We start from the raw sequence: 12688 nt of genomic DNA, 5'->3' as shown, positions 1-12688 counted from the left end.
ATATGAGATGGGGAAAAAAAAATCTGTAACTGAAAACCACTATGCACTGTGCATGTGTGTCAAGTTTATGGGTGAAAACAATTTAACTAATCAAAGCCCTTCACATTAGGGTATAAAGAAAGCCCCCAAAGCCAAGAAGCACAGAGGAACACCCGGCCTAGCCCCATTACTTTGCAGAGAAGGCCGGGCGGGAAGTGGAGGGCACCTAGAACTTGCCCTATCAAGGCAAATGCAGCTCCTCCTGAGAAGCATGGCATGGCAGCCCTACTGTCTCTCTAACCTAGCACCTGCCTCTCTGGATGCTGTTTTCTCTCCCTCAGCTTAGGCAGAGAACAAGTCAGGCTGGTTCCAAACTGGCTTGGGCAACCAGCGGCACCTAGTTTGCCTGCGTGTCCTGTAACTTGTAAGCAGAACCCACACCACAAATCTTAAACTTTGTTCTACTCCAGGAAGCCTCAACCAGGGAAAAGTGGGGGGAAACCTGATGATGAATCTGTTTCCGAGGCAACAGTTGCTGCGTCATTTTGGGGCAACGATGTTCTGCTTTCTGTGTCAACAGCAAAGGCTATATCAAAGAGCTAAAAGACTTGACCTTCAACCTACAACCCCACCTCTGCTCCCTGCACCCCCATTTTCCAGATCAAAACCAGCCCCTCCTCCATATTCAAAGAGTATGCAGCATGTCAAACTGGCACAAGGTATTGCCTCCCGTTTCAAGCATTTATAGCCTCCTTCAGTTCCAAACCCCCGGATGGTTTTTCAGGTTAATAGCTATGTAGGTCTGGAGAATTTCTGACCTGAGAATGCAAAATGGGTCCATCCTCTTTAGCTGCTCCCCTTTAAACCTTCTGGAGACTGACAGGGCTATACTGAATTCTACTTCATGCACGGAGGATCCGCTGTGTTACTCTGTCCATCACTGTGACATGGCACCGGCAAGTCTAGGTTTCCCGGTTCTGGTGCCAGGAGGAATCGAGAGGGTATAAAGTTCAAGTGCCTTCAAAGCAATTAAAATAAACAAGCATACAAGGAGCTTCTAGGCCACTCCCACCTCCTACAGAGAATGTCACCTGGTATTGTCACTGCACTTCCAGTTCCCAAACTTTGAAGGAGTGACCATGTGTCAGCCCTCCTCATTCACCAGTTTCATTCATGGAGTCCCCCAACTCGCACCCAGCACCTAACTTCGCCTTTGATCACCTGTGGGTTTCAGAAGGTTCCAGGCCATTTCCCAGGCTGACATCTGTCTGCACCATCTCCCGTTTCAGTTCTCCGATCTCCGAGGCGATCGTGTCGATGAGCTATTCAAAGACAAAAATAGCATGACGTCAGGAAGTGAAGAGGCGGGCCATGTTCCTAAAGCCAGGGAGCTCCTGCCCTCAACAGATGACCCCCCCCCCCCCGCCCCATTTTAAATCTTGGCTCTGTGAATTTCCTCTAAACAGAGGAAAAAATAAAGGGGGAGGGAGCAACTCCCCTTTAAAAAGAGGAAGAACTTGGGTTTTGGTATTGGGAAAGAGCTTGAGTTTCAGTATTGTAATAAGGAAAAAATTCTGACACTCAGGTTTGGTTGCTCAACATGAATATAGAAGAATAAATAAGTGCTACTTGAACCAGGTCTCCAAATTCATTTTTGTCAAAAGAAATATTTCAAGGGATTCTCTGCATTAAATGTTAGCAATTAAAACCTTGGAGTGGTGGTACACATCTGTAATTCAGAAGGCAGAGGCAGAAGGACTGTTTTGGGTTTGAGGCCAGCCTAGGCTACTGGTGAGTTTCAGGCAAGCCAGGGCTACAGAGTGAGATCCTCTTTCAGAAAACAAAAACATATTACAAGTCCCAGCACTCAGGAGGCAGAGGCAGAGGCAGAGGCAGAGGCAGAGGCAGAGGCAGAGGCAGAGGCAGAGGCAGAGGCAGAGGCAGAGGCAGAGGCAGAGGCAGAGGCAAAGGCAGGAGGATCTCTGTGAGTTGGAGGCCAGCTTGGTCTACATAACAAGTTCTAGACCAGCCAGGGCTACAGAGTGAGATCCTCTTTCAGAAAACAAAAACATATTACAAGACATGGTGGTTCACAACTATAATCCTTATACTCAAGAAGCTGAAATGGATATTGTTGTAGAATATTTAACTATTTAAAGATGTGTTACATTTGTTTCTGTTGTGGAATATTACTTTAATTATGTAAAGATGTGTTACATTTGTTTATGCTGCATTTGTTTAACAATGTAAAGATGCGTTGCTTTGCCTGCCTAAGGCACCCGATTGGTCTAATAAAGAGCTGAATGGGCAATAGCTAGGCAGTAGGGGGACAGGTGGGGTTGGTGGGCACAGAGAATGAGTAGGAGGAAGAATCTAGGTTTGAGAGGAGAGTAGGAAATGAAGGAGAAAGAAAGAGAGATGCTTGGGACCAGCCAGCCAGGCAGCCACCAGCCGTACAGAATGAAAGGACACACAGAAGGAAAGAAAGGTAAAAAACCCCAAGGCAAAATGTAGATGAAGAGAAACAGGTTAAAATAAGTTATAAGAGCTAGTGGGACAAGCATAGGATAAGGCCAAGCGTTCATAATTGATAAGTCTCTGTAACTCGATTTGGGGGCTGGTAGTCCAAGAAAGCCTGCTACAGAGTATAAAGAATTTGAGCTACATAGTAAGACACTGGTTCAAAAAGAAACAATTAAGTAAATAATGTACTACTTACAGATTAAATTTCTGTGTGGTTCTAGGGATCAAACTCAGGCCTCACACACACTATGTAAATATTCTACCAGAGTGACATCTCCAGCATTGATTTATTGACTGATGGTTCATCGAGCCACTGAGTAGAGCCAGGCTCAGGCTGGCCTTGAACTTACTATGTATGACAATTTGGCCTTGAACTTGAGATCCTTCTGCTTCAGCTTCTCTCTCTCACTGGAGTTTTTGTTTTGGTATTTTGAGAAAGGATTTTGCTATGTAGTTCAGGCTGGCCTGGAACTCACTGTGTATACCATAGCTGGCCTAGAACTCAAGACAACCCTCCTGCCTCAGCCTCCTGAGCACTGGGATTATAGGCATGTGCTACTATGCCACGTAGCTTAGTTTTTTAAGACTGATAAATTCAGAACCAGTGGGTCATACTTGGACTCCTGGCTACATGGAAGGTAAGGGCGGGTGGGTCCTTTGAGCACAGAAGAATGAGACCACAGTGGACAACATGGGCAGAACTTATACCCGGATGAATAAATGAATGAATATAAAAATCTAAAAATTAAAAAATAAAAGCAAGAAGAGAGGGTAAGAGGAGAGAAAGGATTGACCAAGGCTGGGAATGGGTGAATGGTAGGTGGGTAAGCCCCAGAGATATCTAGGGGAAAAAAATGACCCCTTCTGGCCAAGGCTTTTGCTGTCTCGTCTCTCGCCTACTATGAAGAGGCTCCATCTCACTCCAAAGGCTGTAAATCCCCAGCTCATCCATTCACCTGGGTTTTCCTTTCTCCCCCTCTTTTTTTGACAGTGCTAGACTGAGCTCAGGGTCTGTGTATGCCAGGCCAGTGACAGACCTCTGAGCTACACCCCAGCTCCTCAACGCAAGCTTTACTGGTACTTAGTAGCCACTGTAAATGTACAGTACGTGCTTAGAGTTGCCACTGTGCTCCAGATGTTCAAAAGTGCAGTTATTTTTCATATACATGTGGCTTATGTTAACACTCAATGTGTCTACTGATAAGCTGTTTGAAAAGTTCGACTTCATTTATTCATCCATTCAGTTTTAAGCCTTTATAGGCACCCACATCATGCCGAGTATGAGGTAGAGAGGAAGGCTGGCAGGTCTCCGTTTTCACTGGGCTAGCATTCTAGTGGGACAGACAGACTCTAGCACTGAAGGCTGAGCTTTTCTGGAATGAAGGTAGATTGGGATGCTTAGGGGGCAGCTAGGGGGCCTTGCTACCTAGTGTGGCCTATCAGGACAGGTGTTTGCACAGGTAATAGAGCCCTGAATGACATAAAAAGACAAAAGGAACAGTCCATAATTCAGAAAGTTCTAGAACCTGGGGAAAGAAGCAGGCAGGTACTAGATCATGTTTGCCAAATACCACAGTCTTTATGAATTTGAGTTTCCCATAGTAAGAGCCATTGGAAGTGTTTTAAAAATTATTTTATGTGTATGGGTATTTTGCTTGCGAGTATGTCTGAATCCCCTGGAACTGGAGTTAGAGACAGTTGTGAGCTACCATGTAGGTGCTGGGAATCAAATCTGTGTCATCTGGAAGAGCAGTAAGTGCTCTTAAACACTGAGTCATCTCTCCAGTACCCCTCCTCACACTGGAAGTTTTGAATTGTGGAGATTACGAGGCTTATGTTTTGTGATCTACAGAGATTATCTAGTTGGGGATGCAGCTCAAGAGCTGTAACACTTGCCTAACCAACACAAGGTCCAGAGATTGATCTACAGCACTGTCGAGGGGAAAAAAAAAAACCAAGAACATCTTCTCTTTGGGCTATAGATGCTTGTAGATGCTGGAGGAGGAACAAGTTAACTAGTGAGGAGCAACTGCTTGGCCCGGACAAGAGGCCGTCTGGGCCCTCTTGGGAGCAGTGAGAACAGGAGGAGGAAGATCCGGGAACAACTTACCAAAAATGGCTATGAACTGATGGTTGTGTATGAAATTATAGAAAAGAAGAATTAAAAATTAAGCTGCTGGTGTGAGAGGGTGCATGCCTGTAACCCCGGTACTTGCAAAGAGGCAAGAGAATCAGTAATTCAAGATCATTGAACTACAGAGTGAGTTCAGGGGCCAGCCTGGAATAAGGAGATCACCTCAAACTCAAACGAACAAGGGACTGCAGGATGGCTCAGCAGTTACGAGCACTTACTACTGCTCTATCCGAGGACCAGGGTTCAGATCCTAGCACTCACACTGGGTGACTCTCGAAAGCCTCTAACTACAGCTCTAGGGATCTAACACCTCTTTCTGGACTCCATGGGTAGGCATGTGGCATGAGCACACATATGTGCACACACACACAAATTATGTACATATGTGTGTGTACAGAAAAGTAGACTGGTCATGGTGGCACACACTTTGAATCTCAGCCCTCAGGAGATTGAGGCAGGTGGATCTTTGTGAGTTCGAGGCCAGCCTGGTCTACAGAGTGAGTTCCTAGACAGCCAGAGGGCCTTAGTGAGACCCTGTCACAAAAAAGCTTTGTTTGCTGATATTCAAAATTAAACCCAGAGCCTCATGCATACTAGAGAAAGAAGGAGGGAGAACATGAAGGTAGAAGGGATACATTCCGGGGAGAGGGAAGGGGAGTTGGATTGGACATGCTCAAGATACATTATACACATGTATGTACAAAGTGCCGATGTGAATAGAAAGAGAAGGTGGGATTTAAATTTGAAGAACAGAGGGACAGGATGAATGCCTCTGCTGAAGCCCCACTATGCTGAGGTTATGGTCTAGACGGAAGAGCTGTACCACAGCCCCTTGGGAAGTAGAGGGCCCCATCCAAAGGACAACTTGTTAGAGCCTTAGGCAACTCTCACAGAGAAGATTCCCACCCTAGCAGACCACCATGTCTCCATTCACCTCTCCACTCACCACTCTGTTATCACCACACTGATTTGAACATAAAATTCCCCCAAGGCAGGCCTATGAGATGGCTGGAGACCTGAGTTCAATTCCTGGGTCCCCAACGGCCTTCTCCAGAAGAAGCAACTGACCCTTCCAGCTAAGCTCTCTCCTTCAGGCATTGCTCTTACCACTGCACTTCTGACCACACCCCTAGGCCTTGTCTCTGCTCCCTTCTCTAGACCTAGTCAAGCACAAGATCCTATCGTGGTACCAACCTGGCTAATCACTCAGCACATCATTTCTCCGCACAGTGACCTGAAGGTATGAAGGTGGATGAACGCAAACGTTGCTCCTGGCTGGATCCCTGCCAGAGAAGGGTATGTCCCTCCTCTTCCATCTAATCCCTCCTTAACTTACCCACTTGATAGCATAGAGCAATTTCCTCAAGAACTGGCCCTGAGTTGAATGTTCTGGGTCAGGCCTGCTCTAAGTGTTATGTTTTTATATACAACGGGCTCCTCTACCAGCAAATGTTTATGTTTTTATACACAATGGGCTCCTCCACCAGTAAATGCATCACCAAAAGTCATTCCTTCCTCTCTAAAGTCCTATGGATTAGGCGTTGGGATTGGGTGTTGGGATTGGGTGTTGGGATTGGGCGTTGGGAGTTACTCACATTGTTCTTTGATAAATTTGCATTTATTTGTTTATTTTTAATTCTTAAAAGCCTTTATTCTAACCTCTTACATTTGGTTCTTCCTAAATCCATCCTTTGAGGACAGATAACGCATGAACCGACTGCAGGGACCCATGTTAAAGCCACCAGGAGCTCCTGCATAAACCTGGTGCTATTAACTAGTTTCTACAACTTACACAACCCCAAACACAAGTGCCAGTCTAGGAGTCTGACCATCTCTGCTGAAGCTCCACCATGCTGAGGCCATGGCCCAGAGAGGACCGGATGCCAGAGCATCTGCAAAGCTTGTCCTGGAGTGTGGCTTCTGACCACTCTGGTCACACAGGAAGCCTGTAGACCCTAGGGAAGGGGGTGACAGTAGCTGTTATCCTGGTGCAGTCAGAGGGTCGTTGGGACATCAGGTTGTCATAGCATAAAGATGGGGAGACAATGATTCTTACCCCCCAAACCCCAGAACAGATGTCATCCCCAAAACAGCACACAGTAACTATGGTTTGAACCCAACAGACAGTCACCTCCAAGGTGCAGCACAGCAGAGCTCCACTGTCAAAGCTAGGACAATATTGGGTTATTTCCTTTTTCTCTCTTTCTTATGTTTTTGTTTGTTTGTTTATTTTTTGAGACAGGTTTCTCGGCATAGCCCTGGCTGTCCTAGAATTTGCTCTGTAGACCAGGCTGGCCTTGAACTCAGAGACTGGCCTGCCTCTGCCTCGCAAGTGCTGGGATTCAAGGCATGTGCCACCATGTCTAGCTTAGTTTTCTTTCCCCTGCAGGGCTATGCCACAAGGCTCAGTGCAAAGTGGGGATACACATCTAGGCAGAAGCAGGGAGCGTGGCTGGGACTGTGGCACCGTGCTGGAGCACTTGCCTAGCCACATTGGAGACCCTGGGCTTGCCCCTCAGCATGTGCAAACTTACACATTAAATACACTTGGAAAACAAGTGTTGCTGGCATGGCCGGGTACTTGGACCAGGAGGCCAGAGGGGCGGGCTAGGGTGATCACAGGAGGAGAGAGGAAGGCAGGCCAGGGCTTGGGTCTTTGGTCCCCACCCTCATTCTAGGACTCAGAAACCTAGCCCCCATGGGGTATTCACCTGGGTGACTTGGCACATACATGACATCCCTGTCCAGAGTGGGAGAATAACTGATGAGGACTCAGTTTTTCCCGTCCTTTGAGATCTCACCTGTGTGCTCAGGTGTGGTGCAGGAGTTCACACTAGTTCACACCACTCTAATCACTCATCACCCTGCAGCTTCCCTGCAGGCAGAACCTCATCCGCATCAGCTGGGGCAGTTCCAGCCTGAGGAGGTCTACAGCTTGGTAGTTTAGAGCAGTGGTAACTGGACCATCTGGGGACTCAGGAGGGCCAGTCTTCAAATCCCACCTCCTCTTTCTCTGTGGGTGGGGTCACCTTGGGCCAGTCACAAGTCAAAGTGTCTTGGCCTTATCCTTAAGGTTCCAGAGGATTGATGCTATGAGAATGATACTGGGGGACTAAATACTGCCGTGGGTGCCTATGTGTTCTCTGCCCTCTTCCTGTATATATTGCCTCTTATTTCTGGCAGTCAAGATTACAGAGAGCTAATGCCAGGCAACACTTAAGGGAAGCCTATTTACCACTCAGCCCTGATCACCAGCAGCACAGACCTGGGGCAGGGGCATCTCTGTCTCTCTGCCCAGAAGTCCGTCTTCTACCCGGCACCTAGTTTCCTCTAATGGGAAGGAAAGCCACTGTATGTAATCCTGTATACACAGGAGGGAGGAGGGAAAAGGGAGGGACCCCAAATCTTTTCTTTTTTTGGGGTTAGATAAAAGAATAATTCTCTTGAAGGTCAAGTAAAAATAAAACAAGAAAGTGCTTAGAGAGCAAGGCTGAACATGCCTGGTGTCACTTAGGAATGTTATCAGCGTCTGAGAAGGGATGTGCAGCTGATAGGGTGAAGGATGCAAACCCAGGGTGTGGGAAAAGTCAGGCACTTGGCTGCCAGCTTCAGAATCTCTTCTATACCCCAATTCATCAGCTTGGCCTTGGAGTCTGGTGGGCTTCTGCATTCTGGGAATCAACTGTGTGGGAAAAGACTTACTCCGGGACCTGAGAAATCATATGACCCAAACAATTCCCTCCCCTGTCTGATTCAGTTGACCTGGAGTTGCTTCCTGGGTCTGGTGGGTACATCCCACATTGGGGGTTTTTCAAAGCCAACTTTGAAAATGCTGGACCTCTTCCACATTTGCCAACAATCTTTGCTACTGAACTATCACCAGGGAGTAAAAGGTAGCCTGGTGCTGCCATCTTCATTTGTAGAGATGTATTTGTTGTTATTGTTGTTTTGAAACAACGTCTCCTATAGCCTATGCTGGCCTCAAACTCACTATGCAGCCAAGGCTGGCCTTGAACTTCTGATCTTCCCGCCTCTGAGTACTAGAATTATAAACATGTGCCACTATGATCAGCTGCTTTCTTCGTTTTTTGTTTTGTTTTGTTTGGGACAAGGTCTCACTTGTATCCCAACCTGGCCTGGAACTATGTAGCCCAGGCTGGCCTCAAACTTGAGGCAATCCTCCTGCCTCAGCCTCCTGAGTGGTGGGATTACAGAAGCTGGTGACAATGCCCAGCCGGATCATTCTTGAATGTTATTACTCTGTGTTTTCACCCAAAGGAATGAGTCATACTGATGTGCGTCATGGCTTACTAATGTTAACATTGTGAGATTAATCAAATAGAATTTGGCAGGAATCACCTAAGGAAATACCACCACCATAATTTCCTTTGCTTATTTCTCTATTTTTAGAAGGGACATGCTATAGCCCTAGTTGGCCTAATATTCGCAGTGTGGCTCAAGCTGGTGTGGAACTCGTGGCAATCCCCTTGCCTCAGCGTCTCCAGTGCTGGGTTACAGGCATGCACCATTACTCCCATTTCCACTTGACTTTGATAGATACTGGGGTCAACTTCAATGCTTTGCTATCACGAGCAGTGCTGGGCCGAACATCCCAGGTTCTTCCTGTGTAACATGTGAAAGCTCAGAGGAACACCAGCACCCATGTATTCAGGCTATCAGTGGCATCACAGTTATCCAGGTGGCTTTGCTGCACCCCCCTTTATTTACTGCCTCTGCCATATTTGAAAGTGTTGTGGGTAGTGGTGGCACACACCTTTAATCTCAGCACTTGGGAGGCAGAGGCAGTAAAAAACAGGGGCAAAGCCAGCCTGGTTTACAGGGGCTGTCTTCCAGGACAGCCAAGGCTACACAGGGAAACTCTGTCTTGGAAAACAAAACAACAAAAAAAAAAGAAAGTGTCCATGGCGCTTGTCTGAATTTGATATTCTATTTTTTTTTTAAATGTGTGTGTGGGGGCATGATGCTTGTATGTATGTCTGTGCAACACATGTGTGCTTTGACTCCCTCAGGGGCCAAAAGAAGGCATTGGAGCCCCTGGTACTGGAGTTACAGATGGTTGAGTTGCTGTATGGGCACTGGGAATTGAACCTGTGTCCTCTGGAAGAGCAGCTAGTGTTCTTAACCATTGAAGGACTTCTCCAACTTCATTGATGTATTACTTTTTTTTTTTCTTTTTTGAGACAGGGTTTCTTTGTGTAGCTTTGGAGCCTGTCCTGGAACTCACTCTGTAGACCAGGGTGGCCTCGAACTCACAGAGATCCGCTTGCCTCTGCCTCCCGAGTGTTGGGATTAAAGGCAGGCGTCACCACCGTCCGGCTTTGACGGCTTTGATGTACTACTTTTAAAAGTCTCTGTGTGTGCCTGCATGTGCACGTCACAAAACAATCTAGGGCATGGGTCTTTGCCTTCAACTTACTTAGCCAGGGCCTCTCATCATTCAGTGCTGGGTATGCCAGGCTAGCTGGGCCACAAACTTGTGGAAGTTCTCTTGTCTCTGCCTCGCATCTTATGGTAGGAACACTGGGAGTACAAGTGTGGGCAACTGCACCGGACTCTCCATGGGTCCTGGGGAATCTAAACACTAGTAACTCAAGCTTGCATAACGAGTGGTCTATCCACTGAACCATCTCCCTAGCCACTTACCTAATTTTAACTTAAAAACATGCTGGGGCTGGGTATCAAACGCATTGAGGGAAGCACTTTCCTATCCCAATATGGGTATCAAACACATTGAGGGAAGCACTTCCTTATCCCAATATCCAATTTTGATATTTATTTATTTAGACTGGGACTCAGTCATTTGACCTGGAACTAAATATGTAGGCTGGCCTGGGATTGGATCAGGATGTCCTCAAACTCACAGAGATCTGCCTGCCTCTTCCTCCTGAGGGCTGGGATTAAAGGTGTGCCACCACATATATATCCATAATTTTTAAATTTCATTCAATCTAATGAAGCGATTCTTTTTCCTTTTTTCCTGTGGTTTGCTGGCCCCAAGTATATTGTTATCTATTTGTATTTCTCTTTTCATTTCCTGTTCATGTATCTGCTGCTCAGTTGGGGGGGGTTTCTTTACTTTTCTTGTTAAGTTGTACAAAGATGTGGCCTTTGTCCCATATATTTCAAATACTTTCTTTCAGACTATTTTGAATTAATGTTTTTCTTAAACATTTGATGATGATAGATAGAATTAGTTCTGGTGCTTGAACCCAGGGCAATGTACATGGTAGCCAAACACTCTACCACTGAGCTCTATCCTATCCCTAATATTATCTGTCTGTCTGTCTGTCTGCCTGCCTCTATCTATCTATCTATCTATCTATCTATCTATCTATCTATCTATCTATCATCTATCTATCTATCTACTTATTTTAGATAGGATCTCACTATGTAGCCCCATCAGGCCTGGAATTTGATATGTATGCTGACTTTTAACTCATAGATATCTGCCTGCCTCTGGCTCCAAAGTGTTGGTATTAAAGGTGTGTGCCACCACACCCAGCCTTTTGTGGGTACTTTTTACTTGTAGAAGGAGGAAGAGGAAAAGGAAGAAGAGGAAAGAGGAAGAGGAAGAAGAAGAAGGGAGAGGAGGAAAGAAAGGAAAGAAGGAAAGAAAAAAAGCAAGCAAGAAAGAAAGCGAGAGAAGAAAGAAAGAAAGAAAGAAAGAAAGAAAGAAAGAAAGAAAGAAAGGAAGGAAGGAAGGAAGGAAGGAAAGAAAGAAAGAAAAGGAAAAAAGAGAAAGAACTTCAAGACAAGACCTTACTAAATGGCCTAGGTTGCCCTGTCACTCTGTTGCCCAGGCAAGCTTTGAACTATCAAGCGTCCTACCTCAGCCTTCCAAGTAATGAGGCACACAAGGATATATCACCAGGCCAGAAAGTAGAATAAAAACTATCCAACTTTTCATTATGGTTATGGCTTATCTTGAAGCCATAGAGTCCACATATTTTCTACTCAGACTTTTCTACAGGTCTATTTATTTACATACGTTGTTTGTAAGTCTTTAACTCCTCTGGAATTTAATTTTGTGTGTAACAAAATAAATAAAGTCAGGAATTTGTCTGGGCTATAGGGCAAGACTCTGTCTTAAGGAACTAAATAAAGCCACTCCAAAATTAACAAAGCAAATAAAATATTGTCAGACCTAGAACCCTAAGCCACAAAGCCCTGTATCCTGAGATGACTACATCTGTCCCCACAAAATTAAGCCCAGAAAATTAAGGAGACTGTGTCTCCTATATGTGATGGCATCACAAGCTATTGATGACATTCCTTTAGTATGCTAGATCTTCCTCAGACCTGAAAATCCCTGTGAAGACCAGACTGCTGGTAGCTCTGTTTAAGACCTGCCCTTCTATCATTGGAACCTCTCACACCTCGGGAGAATGCTCAGGAAAAGACCTTGCCCTCGAAGCCAGCCCATGTCTCTTGTCAGAGGAGACATGTTGCTGCTGGAACCTGTTTTGTCTGTTAAAACAAAGACCAAGAAGGACCCACAGGGTCAGTCTTCAACCAGCTACTGATGAAGTATAACTAGCCCACCCAGCTCCCTCATCCCCTACAGGACCACTCTGAAGCAACATCATGTCCTCATGCTTCTCTCAGATGGACCCAAAGCCATGCTTAAGGGACTGCTTGGTAGTGGAGACCAGTGTGAGGTCTCTCCTTCCCTCAACTCAACCCTGACTCTCTCTGTGGGAGTATTTCTAGGTAAGGTGCTTCCCTGAAACTCTGCAGCTCTGAACTTGTTTCTGAAGAACACAACCTAAGAAACCCTCTGGCCTTCCTGCTTGGACCCACACCTTGACCATTCTTGATGCTGGGTTTGCCTGGGGTAATTTCTTGCCTGGGGTAAGTGTCCTCCATTGAATGTAACTTCCCCAGGCAGGCCTGCCTTTTTGTATAGCGCTGTACTCTCCAAGCTCAGAGCTGTCCCCACGAGTGAACCGACTGCTCTTCCTTCTCCATCTTCCTCTTGGTAACTTCCCTGTTTGTTTGTCTTCCAGACAGAGGGTAAACCAGGACAGTGAG

General features: G+C 46.1%; 1 protein-coding gene across 1 annotated transcript in view; it reads right to left on the bottom strand.

Annotated features, from left to right (window-relative positions):
• Positions 1–12688, bottom strand: part of Rin2 (Ras and Rab interactor 2) — a 209086-nt gene that overhangs the window by 61091 nt on the left and 135307 nt on the right. The window contains exon 4 of the mRNA XM_059261566.1: positions 1201–1301. Coding sequence (XP_059117549.1) covers positions 1201–1301 — 101 coding nt within the window. The remainder of the gene's footprint in view (positions 1–1200; positions 1302–12688) is intronic.

Source organism: Peromyscus eremicus, chromosome 4, assembly GCF_949786415.1.
Source record: "Peromyscus eremicus chromosome 4, PerEre_H2_v1, whole genome shotgun sequence".
Classification (NCBI taxonomy): domain Eukaryota; kingdom Metazoa; phylum Chordata; class Mammalia; order Rodentia; family Cricetidae; genus Peromyscus; species Peromyscus eremicus.
The sequence above is the reverse complement of the archived record's forward strand: the minus strand, read 5'-3'. Positions and strand labels throughout refer to the sequence as shown.